Raw genomic sequence first — 12,551 nt, 5'->3', positions numbered from 1 at the left:
TCTCATTATGTATATGCAAATATTCCAAAATCCAAAAAAAATAGAAAATCTGAAACACTTCTTGGTCCCAAGCATTTTTAGATAAGGGATACTCATCCTGTATTATGGGCAGAGGAGAACTTGATGGTCACTGAGGAAAATTTTGAAGGCATGAGTCATGTAATGTTTAACAGTATAACAGTGACACCTTACAAGGGCCCAACTGTGAAAGAGACTGAGATAAAAACCTAATGAAGACATAGAAGTTGTTATAAGCAACAAAATATAATTTGAGGTTTACGTTAGAAAATTTTTTATAACACTTGTGTCACGTAATGAGTAGTGTGATAATAAAGACTTGCAAGATATTGGATAAAACTAAGATTTTTGTAACCTTTATATTTTTGATATTTAAAAGAATATTTTCTTTCATTGATGTAGTATGTCATCATTATTTGAGGTGTTGTGCAATTTTTCTGCATATTTTAATGAATTTGTATCTTACTATCTATCTGTATCTCTGATGCCTGTTCCCAACTGGGGTTGGCCACAGCAAGTCTCCATATCTAGTGAACTCCAGTGTCCATCTTATCCTTTAGTGCCTCTCCCTTAACAGGCCATTGGCAAAGGGCAACTCTAGTGCTGTGTTTGAAGAGGCTCCAACCTAATGTTCCTACTGACTACTTCTACCTAATGCTCCTGTCAAAATTTTCCTACCTACCATTACTATCTGTTGCTCCTACCATTTTTCCAAAAGGCAGGGCTAGCACATGGAATTAATGCAGAAAAATATAGAGTTACGAAGAATGCGCTGTGTAACTTAAGTATTATCAATTGTTGTGTATGACAAGGAGAGATTGTATGTTTCTGGACAGAATGCCAGTAGTCCACAAGTGGTTGAGGCAGAAAGAAAAGACAGCTACCTGGGTCAGAGGAATGCAATGTGATAACCACTGAAGTGCTAGCTCACTATGCAGCCGTTACTAACCCTCTCGATACTCAGGCAGGTTTTACTTGTAATATATCTCCCTGGTCATTGGCTGCCTACTAACATTCATATGTGTTCACTATTACCCTGTTATTTACTGCATCTCATTTGGTGTAGGCATTTTAGTGCATATGGAAGGAATGTTGATGATACTTATGGAAATACAGGACGTAAGGTTATCACTTGTGATGAGGAAGTAAAGATAGTAAGGAGGATCAGTATGGCTATAATATGGTTATAACAGTGTTTGTAGGTCTTGCTCAGTCTCTAATCACCATGTTTTTTATGTATGTTAAATATCTGCATTACCTGTGATGTGGCAATAGCTGTTGAATCAGATGATTCAGGAGTGACATAGGTAACCTTTGTGCCCCTTGCTATCACTCCTAGTAACATTCAGTCCACCCCATCCCACTCCAAGAGCACTAAAGCCCTCATTACCATGTTACGGTATAGTACCTTTTTCGGTAAGTTTTATTCAACCCTCAAGCTGCCAGTATCAGAAAACCTGCCTACTGTTGTGAGAGCAAAAATCACAATAAAGTATGCTTTATGAAATTGAAGAGGTACATGCCAGATAATGAAAATGAAAAAAACAGATGATTCATCTTTCTCTGTGTTGTAGGGGAGGAGGGTGGAGTGACTGCAGTAAGGTAGCAGCTGTTGTGTAGTAAAGGAGTGAGTGGAGCAGTAAACACTGCCTGGTTGGTGTTAGGAGTCCTAGTGAGATCTGATGCATGTAATTTAAAAGAAAGATGAAATTTTTTCTCATGTGCACCATGTCACAGATATGCAAGTGTACTCATGTGAGGTATCATGCAATTTGAAGATTATCATTTGAACCACTGTATGTGGGTGGTAAGCAGCTTTAGTTACAGTATAGTCCATCCATAAGGGTTAGATTGGAAAAATTTGTGGTCAGGACCATAACACCCCTTATAACCAGATTTAGTTATTCAAGTTAAGATGAATTCAAGTTGGGACAGGTGTTTAGGAGCCTAACCATCTTTTAACTTAAGATATTGTGCATGATTAAGAGAGCTATTATAAAAGACTGAAAGAATTCGAACTATATGGTCTAAGAAGAAGAGAAAGATTGCAACTAATAGAAAAGATTAAAGAGAACAGACATAAGAATTTCACAGTGTGGAAGAAACAGAGTAAGCAAGCCCATAAGAAGTCTATGGAATATGTGAAATTTAAGTACCAAACTGAATTACTTGAGAGCCCAGAAAGCAAGAGAGCAAGAAAAATGGAGAGGCTCCTCAGTGCTTTGCCCAGTGAAATGTGAAAGCTGCAAGGAGAGAATACTGAAATCTTAAATGAAAGATTGGACTGATGGTTAAACTCTGCTCTGGATGAACCCAAGGTAGTCATATGTACAGAGTATACGGCAGGATAGAACGACACTATTGTAAAACAAACAGGATATGTGGTGAGCGTTAAGAGCTAGCTCAGCCTCATAGCAAAATCGTGTCATATGCACTCATAGGTTAGCACATTAATTACTCATATGGGAGGGTCAGATGGAACCACTTTCAGTGACCCAGAGACAAGATAGCAAAGGATATTGCTGAGGTTGAGGGATTTAGAATTGAAAAATGAACCGGATAAAGGAATGCAAAGATTTCTAGTCAGAATTATTTTTGCATATTCTTTCTTTAATACAGATACCTAGCCATAGATGAGACTGATCGCATGCTTGAGCGTGGACACTTTCAAGAATTAACACAGCTCTTGGAGCTGATTAATAGCAACAAATCTGCTCTTGAGAAACGTCAGACTTTTGTTATGTCTGCAACACTCTCCATTGTTCACCCTGTTCCAAAGAGGTTGATTATGAAAAAGAAGGTAAGTATATGACACATTTTCTGACAGTTTCTTTGTCTGTCTCTCTCTCAGAAGTGAAATTGAACTTTGTAGAAATGACTAAGTACAAAAAGGCAAAGAGCATCATTAGTTTGCTTCACATTATAGGTAAGGAGTGAAGGCTTTCATGACTGATCATTCTTATTTTGATTAACTTCATTGATCAGTGCATAAAGTTGGTTTAACCTAATACATTTTCCTGAAATATATAAAGGATATGAAGCTTTTGAAATGTAACAGTTCAGCTGAACAAAACTTATATGATCACAAAATACATGAACACTATTTGCACAGTAATAGATATTGTACCATATCTAGGTATACCCCAAGAAATCGTTTTAATGCATGTCACAGGATGAAATTTTATGGTAGTATTTAGATAATGTGGAAATTGGAAAACTGTGTTCCACTATGGCCTTGTGTAATTTGAGTTTTTTAGTAGATGTAGTTTTGTCCAGTGATTGAATGGTATTTCTTGATTTAGTGTATTTATTGATATTTGTTATATGCTAAAGACATGTTTTTACCCCTCAGGTAAAAGAAATGACATCTGAACTGAAAATTAGTGAACTTGCAAAGATGACTGGGGTTAAACCAAATCCCAAAATTGTGGATGTGACACAAAAGTTTGGAACAGCAGAAAGTTTGACAGAGGCCAAAATTAACTGTATTAAGGTATATGGTATTTGGTGCTAAGGGTATCAGTTTTCTTTATCTTGCATTATCTATGTCTCTGTCAAAAGATATTCAGTAAATGATCTTCAAACGCTACTATTTCCACGTGTATTTACAGAAATCCATCTTTATAAAAACTTCTCTTAGTTCATTCACCTCTTCCTACTTCCCAGGATTCATTCCCATTTCTTTACTTAGTCATTTCATCATTTTCTCTCCATCTGTTTTATCTGTATATCCATGAAATTATCCTCTATATTTGCTATTTCTCTAGAATTTTGTTATTCAGAACTCAACATTGCTGCAACTTCCTTCTATCCAAATTGCTGTATTATTCTCAGAAAGTTAGTGGAACTTTATTGCTCTATCTTAACTACTCTGTTGTACCAGATACTTGCTTCCCATTTGTATGGAGTGGATCAGGCTCATACAACCCAACACTTCTTTCATACACATCCTTAACCCATGTATGGTGTGCTAAACTGAGACAGATTTCTTTGTACTTCTCACATTTTTACTGGGAACATAAATTGATTCATCATGTGAGATATAAGTCTCCCATCATACTTTCACCATCATGACTTGTCATTTCAATTGTGCCCGATGATATATCATTCCATCGAGGTCTTTATCTGTAATAGCTCAAGACCTCATTTGTTCTCACTGCATATCCTCCTTCTAGAGATGGAGGGTATGCAGTGTTTCTCATCTCTTTTACACGGAACAACATCTCATCTACCAAACATATGAGCACTAATCATTCTTCTTGTAAATATCCATATCTTGTTATGTGCATATGTGGAAGTTTTACTTTTATGTTCCCATTGCACATACATAGATTTACACATTACATTTTCATTGTAACAATTTTTCTGTAGTATGTTACAAGACAGGCATATTGATATGCTGTTGTCAGTCTATGTGTTCACTTATCAAACAATATTAAATCTTGCTCATTGATGTCTAAATGTGCATCCTCTTGAATATTTGCACTGGTGAACTCTGAATCCAGTGTGTCCAAATACTTGAAAATTCACTGAAATCCATCAATGGATCTACAGACAAATTTTATGGTTTGAAGTGCATGCCAATCTTTCTGCAGAGAATTAATTATTATAAATTTAGTTAATTAGAGATATTCTGTTACCAGAAGGGATGAAAGTATTAGATTTGTTCATATTTATAGCTAAGACCAACAAAGTTGCTTTGTAATGGTGATGAGATTTACCCTTTGGTGTATGTTGTATTATAGAATAATCATTTATGAACAATAACATGTGAAAAATGTTAGATCAAAAGCTGCATCACAAATTGTTGATTAGTTCAAAAGTTTACTAGTAACACTAATATTCATGAATATCTCATCAAACTCACTTTAGTGGCAGTGCTGGTTCAGTATTTGTATAGAGTTATTCTTGTTGTCATATTTACTTTTGGTAAGCCTTGAATGGAAAGAAAAAGGTAAAATCTTACAGAAGTAATTCAGTTGTATAATGTATGGATTGGGAATGTTTATTGATGTTTGGTGAATATTTTGCTATCCCCTTTTTTCAGGAAGAAAAAGACCGTTACTTGTACTATATCTTGAAGTGTTATCCAGGACGTACTTTGGTGTTTTGCAACAGCATTGATTGTGTGCGAAGACTACAGAATCTTTTTACTGTGCTTCAGTGCAAGCCACAGGTTTGTCATTGTAACCTAAAAGCAGTATGTTTATTTAGATTGCTAGAGAAGGATTTAATTCCACATACATTATAAATGATATAGTCCGGACTTTGGTTTAACTTCCTCCTTTTCTCTTCTTTAACCATCTCAGTGTTATTTTGTTTTTTCCTCGAATAATAGCTGTTTTTTTTTCTGTGGAAAAAAGTCCACAAAAACTATCAAAACTTTTTATTTCTTTGGAACTTAACCATTCCTTCTTGAGGACAAATACATTACCAGACTAGTCAGTCTTAATAATGTAAATTTAGAATCCCTTGTGTTTTGTAATTTTTCTTTATTTTTATGATTAGTGCAGAAAAATATCAAAACCAATGCTTTTCTCTTGAATTAGGTTTGAAAATTTTCATTGTATGAAAAACACTGGGTTAAACATATTGGCCAAGCCAAAGTCCTAGTGGGCTTTAGATGTGTGCTGTGGGCAGCAGTGTGTTCCATAGATATGATAAGGTTCAAGAAAAGCTCACACTTGCCCACCATGGACACTAGTGGATTACCAAGGTCTTTGGGAGCCCTAGTAATTCATCCTTTTTTTGGGTTGCACCAAAAGGGGTAATGGACATATTATAAATTATTATGAGAGAGAAGTTAACGAGCATCTGTCTCTAAAGAATAATGATATAAGCCAGAATGTAAAAGTTTTCATAGAACCCATGTTCTTCCCTTCCCTAAGAATTTTCTCAAATGTATTCACTTTCTCAAAAACTTAATGGGCAAGTAGTATTCAAATATACAACACCATCAAGAAAGCCCTCATCAAAAATAGCCCATTAAATAATACAGATGATGTATATAAAGTCCTATGTAAAGACTGTAACCAGTTTTATGTTGGGCAGTCAGGGAAAGATTTGGAGACTAGGATCTCACAACATAAGTATAGTGTTAGGATAACCCAACAGAGCAATGGCTTATTTCATCATAAAGCTGCCTTTGATCACCATATCTACTGGGAAGGAGCTAAGACCATAGCTATCTCAAATTGTTTCAGTGAAATAAATGTAATTGAATCATGTTTGATCTCTGACACAATTGGTCATAATGTAAATATGTCCTCTGGCCACTATAAATGTGACAAACTGGTAGATGAAATGATTGTTTAGAAATATCCACCAGAAATCCCTGCCTCACACCATGTAAGGAGAGGAAGGTCAGACATCGGGTCACATGATTAGTGCCACTTGCTCTCCATGGGGAAAAAGCATTGCTACCCCCTGCTTCAGCTTGGCATTGCCAGGAAAACACAAAAAAGGCCCCATTCATTCACAGTGTCTCCAGCTGTCATGTGTATTGCACTGAAAACACAGCTCCCTATCCACATCCAGGCCCCACAGACCTTTCCATGGTTTATCCCATACATTTCACATTCCCTGGTTCAGTCCACTGACAGCCCATCGACCCTGGTATACCACATCGTTCCAATTCACTCTATTCCTTAAACGCCTCTTATCCTCCTGTATGTTCAGTCCACGATCGCTCAAAATTATTTTCAGTCCATCCTTCCACCTCCAATTTGGTCTCCCACTTCTCCTTGTTCACTCCACCTCTGACACATATATTCCCTTTGTCAACCTTTCCTCACTCATTCTCTCCATTTGTCAAAACCATTTCAACACCCTCTTCTGCTCTTTCAACCACACTCTTTTTATTTCCACACATCTCTCTTACCCTTTTATTACTTACTCGATCAAACCACATTGCACCACATATTGTCCTCAAACATTTCATATCCAACACATCCACCTTCCTCCTACAACCTTATTGATAGCCCATGCCTCGCAACCATATGATACTGTTGGAACTACTATTACTTCAGACATACCTATTTTTGCTCTCCGAGATAACATTCTCTCTTTCCAAACATTCTTCATTGCTCCCAAAACCTTTGCCTTCTCCCATACCCTGTGACACTTTTGCTTCTAAGGTTCCTTTCACTGCTAAGTCCACTCCCGGATATCTAAAACACTTCACTTCCTCCAATTTTCCTCTATTCAAACTTACATCCCAATTATCTTGTCCCTCATCCCTACTGAATCTAATAACCTTGCTCTTATTCACATTCATTGTCAGCTTTCTTCTTTCTCACACTTTTCCAAACTCGGTCACCAACTTCTGCAGTTTCTCCCTCGAATCAGCCACTAGAGCTGTATCATCAGTGAACAACTGACTCACTTTCCAGGTGCTCTCATCCCCAGCACACTGCATACTTGTCCCTCTCCAAAACTTTTTAATTTACCGACCTAACCACCCCATCCATAAACAAATTAAACATGGGGACATCGCACACCCCTGCTGCAGACTGACCTTCACTGGGAACCAATCACTCTCCTTTCTTCTTTTTCGTACACATACCTTACATCCTTGATAAATACTTTGCGCTGATTCTAGCAGCTTACCCCCCCACACCATATACTCTTAAGACTTTCCACAAAGCATCTCTATTAACCTTATCATATGCTCTCTTACAGATTATATTATCCATAGCCTTTGATATGATTTCAAAAACCATAATAGCAACATGAAATTTGGTATCCCTGCTCTTTGTTGGCCTGTAAGATAAGGACTGGGTACCCTAGTTCTGCAAATTTATATCCACTTAAAGGTGTATACCTATTTTTCCTTGATTCAACACATGGAAATGGGAAAGAAGTGAATGATAATATAATTGTTTACTGTTTCAGTCTCTTCATGCTTCACTGCATCAGAAAAAGCGCCTCAAGAGTTTAGAACAGTTTTCAAGTAATCCTCAAGCATTGTTGTTTGCCACAGATGTTGCTGCTCGTGGTTTAGACATTCCAAACATCCAGCATGTTATTCATTACCAAGTCCCACGTACAGCTGAGGTAATGTGTTAGTATTTTATGCATGGATCAAGTTTCAGTGCTGATGTTTTTCTTTTCTCTTAAGGCTAAAGAGGAAGTTGATGTTAATTTGGGAAGTAATCTGTTGTAAAGAATACTTAGTTAAACATTACAAATAGAATAAAATATGTGATGTGTTGGGCTTCAACTTGATAAGTTTATTTGTTGGGCAGTGGATGCCCTTTCAAAATGTATATCTTGCACATCGTCAAGGCAACCAGCTGTCTTTTACAACTCCTTCTCTGATTTAGCAAACAGAACAGCATCATCTGCATACAATAAATTTTGTTACTCCTCTTCTTTCTCACCTTGGTTTAGCTCTGTAGTTTGGTCACTTTGTTTCCTTCATATTTCACATCAAACGCTGTACATAAAAGTATTTAACCATATACCCAGACCTCTTGTAGATCTGCTTATGTTTGGTAGAGGGGGACTTCATGGAGATCTACGATCTGTGCTGTTGGCCAGCTATTGAGTTTCTGGTAATCAGTGGTAGTGGCACAAGATGAGGCCTTTTCATTTATCTATATATTTATTTTATTATACTTTGTCGCTGTCTCCTGCGTTGGTGAGGTAGCGCAAGGAAACAGACGAAAGAATGGCCCAACCCACCCACATACACATGTATATACATACACGTCCACATACGCACAGATACATACCTATACATCTCAACGTATACATATATATATATATACACACACAGACATATACATATATACACATGTACATAATTCATACTGTCTGCCCTTATTCATTCCTGTCGCCACCCCGCCACACATGAAATGACAACCCCCTCCCCCCGCATGTGCACGAGGTAGCGCTAGGAAAAGACAACAAAGGCCACTTTCTTTCACGCTCAGTCTCTAGCTGTCATGTATAATGCACAGAAACCACAGCTCTCTTTCCACATCCAGGCCCCACAAAACCTTCCATGGTTTACCCCAGACACTTCACATGCCCTGGTTTTATCCATTGACAGCACGTCGACCCCGGTATACAACATCGTTCCAATTCACTCTATTCCTTGCATGCCTTTCACCCTCCTGCATGTTCAGGCCCTGATCACTCAAAACCTTATTCACTCCATCTTTCCACCTCCAGTTTGGTTCCCACTTCTCGTTCCCTCCACCACTGACACATATATCCTCTTTGTCAATACTTCCTCACACATTCTCTCCATGTGACCAAACCATTTCAAAACTCCCTCTTCTACTCTCTCAACCACACTCTTTTTATTACTACACATCTCTCTTACCCTTTCATTACTTACTTGATCAAAGCACCTTACACCACATATTGTCCTCAAACATCTCATTTCCAGCACATCCACCCTCCTCCGCACAACTCTATCTATAGCCAACGCCTCACAACCATATAACATTGTTGGAACCACTATTCCTTCAAACATACCCATTTTTGCTTTCTGAGATAACATCCTCAACTTCCACACATTTTTCAACGCTCCCAAAACTTTTGCCCCCTCCCCCACCCTATGATTCACTTCCACTTCCATGGTTCCATCTGCTGCCAAATCCACTCCCAGATATCTAAAACACTTCACTTCCTCCAGTTTTTCTCCATTCAAACTTACCTCCCAATTGACTTGTCCCTCAACCCTACTGTATCTAATAACCTTGCTCTTATTCACATTGACTCTCAGCTTTCTTCTTTCACACACTTTACCAAACTCAGTCACCAGCTTCTGCAGTTTCTCACCCGAATCAGCCACCAGCACTGTATCATCAGTGAACAACAACTGACTCACTTTCCAAGCTCTTTCATCCACAACAGACTGCATACTTGCCCCTCTTTCCAAAACTCTTGCATTCACCTCCCTAACAACCCCATCCATAAACAAATTAAACAACCATGGAGACATCACGCACCCCTGCCGCAAACCAACATTCACTGAGAACCAGTCACTTTCCTCTCTTCCTACTCGTACACATGCCTTACATATCAGATAAAAACTTTTCACTGCTTCTATCAACTTGCCTCCCACACCATATATTCTTAATACCTTCCACAGAGCATCTCTATCAACTCTATCATATACCTTCTCCAGATCCATAAATGCTACATACAAATCCATTTGCTTTTCTAAGTATTTCTCACATACATTCTTGAAAGCAAACACCTGAGCCACACATCCTCTACCACTTCTGAAACCACACTGCTCTTCCCCAATCTGATGCTCTGTATATGCCTTCATCCTCTCAATCAATACCCTCCCATATAATTTCCCAGGAATACTCAACAAACTTATACCTCTGTAATTTGAGCACTCACTTTTATCCCCTTTGCCTTTGTACAATGGCACTATGCAAGCATTCCGCCAATCCTCAGGCACCTCACCATGAGTCATACATTCATTTAATAACCTTACCAACCAGTCAACAATACGGTCACCCCCTTTTTTTTAATGAATTCCACTGCAATACCATCCAAACCCGCTGCCTTGCCAGTTTTCATCTTCTGCATAGCTTTTACTACCTCTTCACTGTTTACCACTCACTTTGCACACCACCTCGACCAAAACACCCTATATCTACCACTCTATCATCAAACACATTCAGCAAACCTTCAAGATACTCACTCCATCTCTTACTCACATCACCACAACTTGTTATCACCTCCCCATTAGCCCCTTTCGCTGATGCTCCCATTTACTCCCTTGTCTTACGCACTTTATTTACCTTCTTCCAAAACACCTTTTTATTCTTCCTAAAATTTAATGATACTCTCTCACCCCAACTCTCATTTGCCCTCTTTTTAACCTCTTGCACCTTTCTCTTGACCTCCTGCCTCTTTCTTTTATACATCTCCCAGTCATTTGCATTATTTCCCTGCAAAAATCGTCCAAATGCCTCTCTCTTCTCCTTCACTAATAATCTTACTTCTTCATCCCACCACTCACTACCCTTTTTAATCTGCCCACCTCCCACAATTCTCATGCCACAAGCATCTTTTGCACAAGCCATCACTGCTCCCCTAAATACATCCCATTCCTCCCCCACTCCCCTTACATCCTTTGTTCTCACCTTTTTCCATTCTGTACTCAGTCTCTCCTGGTACTTCCCCACACAAGTCTCCTTCCCAAGCTCATTTACTCTCACCACTCTCTTCACCCCAACTTTCTTCTTTTCTGAAAACCTCTACAAATCTTCACCTTTGCCTCCACAAGATAATGATCAGACATCCCTCCAGTTGCACCACTCAGCACATTAACATCCAAAAGTCTCTCTTTTGCACGCCCATCAATTAACATGTAATCCAATAACGCTCTCTGGCCATCTGTCCTACTTACATATGTATACTTATGTATATCTCTCTTTTTAAACCAGGTATTCCCAATCACCAGTCCTTTTTCAGCACATAAATCTACAAGCTCTTCACCATTCCCATTTACAACACTGAACACCCCATGTACACCAATTATTCCCTCAACTGCCACATTACTCACCTTTGCACATTCAAATCAACCATCACTGTAACCTGGTCTCATGCATCATAACTACTAACACACTCTCTCAGCTGCTCCCAAAACACTTGCCACTCGTGATCTTTCTTCTCATGCCCAGGTGCATATGCACCAATAATCACCCATCTCTCTCCATCCACTTTCAGTTTTACCCATATCAATCTCGAGTTTACTTTCTTACACTCTATCACATACTCCCACCACTCGTCTTTCATGAGTAGTGCTTCCCTTGCTCTCGTCCTCTCACTAATCCCTGACTTTACGCCCAAGACATTCCCAAACCACTCTTCCCCTTTACCCTTGAGCTTCGTTTCACTCAGAGCCAAAACATCCAGGTTCCTTTCCTCAAACATACTACCTATCTCTCCTTTTTTCTCTTCTTGGTTACATCCACACACATTTAGACACCCCAACCTGAGCCTTCGAGGAATATGAGCACTCCCCGCATGACTCCTTCTTCTGTTTCCCCTTTTACATCATTTAATTTACAAAAGAGTTCTTCAGTTACTCTTTAACCATAGTGTGGAGTGGATGTCACAGTAGACCACAAAGTATTTGCTCCTTGATAATGAGGAATTTAGTGATGCAAATAATAATCTGTTGTATGGCATGAAAAAGAACTATGTGCATCAAAACACTGTGTAGATAAGGAAGTGACAGTCAAAGCATAATGACACCAGGCTGTGTGGCGTTTTACACTAACTCAGTAGTGTGCTCCCACCAGTAGGTTTATTTTTACGTGGGTATGTTGAGGCCTATTTCTCTTATTTTTCTGTTGTTTTGTTATTGTAATATGATATTTTATCATTTCATGAGAAAAACTCACATATTTCAGAAGCACCAAGAAAAATATTTATGTGCCTGCTTGATTATAAATAACCATGGTAACATTACACATTGGTATTGCATTCCCTTTTTTCTTTTTTTCCAAATCCCTTGCCTATACTGCTGTTTACTTTCACCCATGAGCTATTTC

General features: G+C 38.5%; 1 protein-coding gene across 1 annotated transcript in view; it reads left to right on the top strand.

Annotated features, from left to right (window-relative positions):
* The window catches only part of LOC139750959 (ATP-dependent RNA helicase DDX24), a 33,524-nt gene that overhangs the window by 17,161 nt on the left and 3,812 nt on the right, over positions 1–12,551 (top strand). The window contains exons 6-9 of the mRNA XM_071665913.1: positions 2,638–2,818; positions 3,371–3,511; positions 5,066–5,194; positions 7,912–8,073. Coding sequence (XP_071522014.1) covers positions 2,638–2,818; positions 3,371–3,511; positions 5,066–5,194; positions 7,912–8,073 — 613 coding nt within the window. The remainder of the gene's footprint in view (positions 1–2,637; positions 2,819–3,370; positions 3,512–5,065; positions 5,195–7,911; positions 8,074–12,551) is intronic.

The sequence above is a fragment of the Panulirus ornatus genome, chromosome 10 (assembly GCF_036320965.1).
Source record: "Panulirus ornatus isolate Po-2019 chromosome 10, ASM3632096v1, whole genome shotgun sequence".
NCBI lineage: Eukaryota > Metazoa > Arthropoda > Malacostraca > Decapoda > Palinuridae > Panulirus > Panulirus ornatus.
Note: the sequence above shows the minus strand (reverse complement) of the source record. Positions and strands in the feature narration are given on the sequence as shown.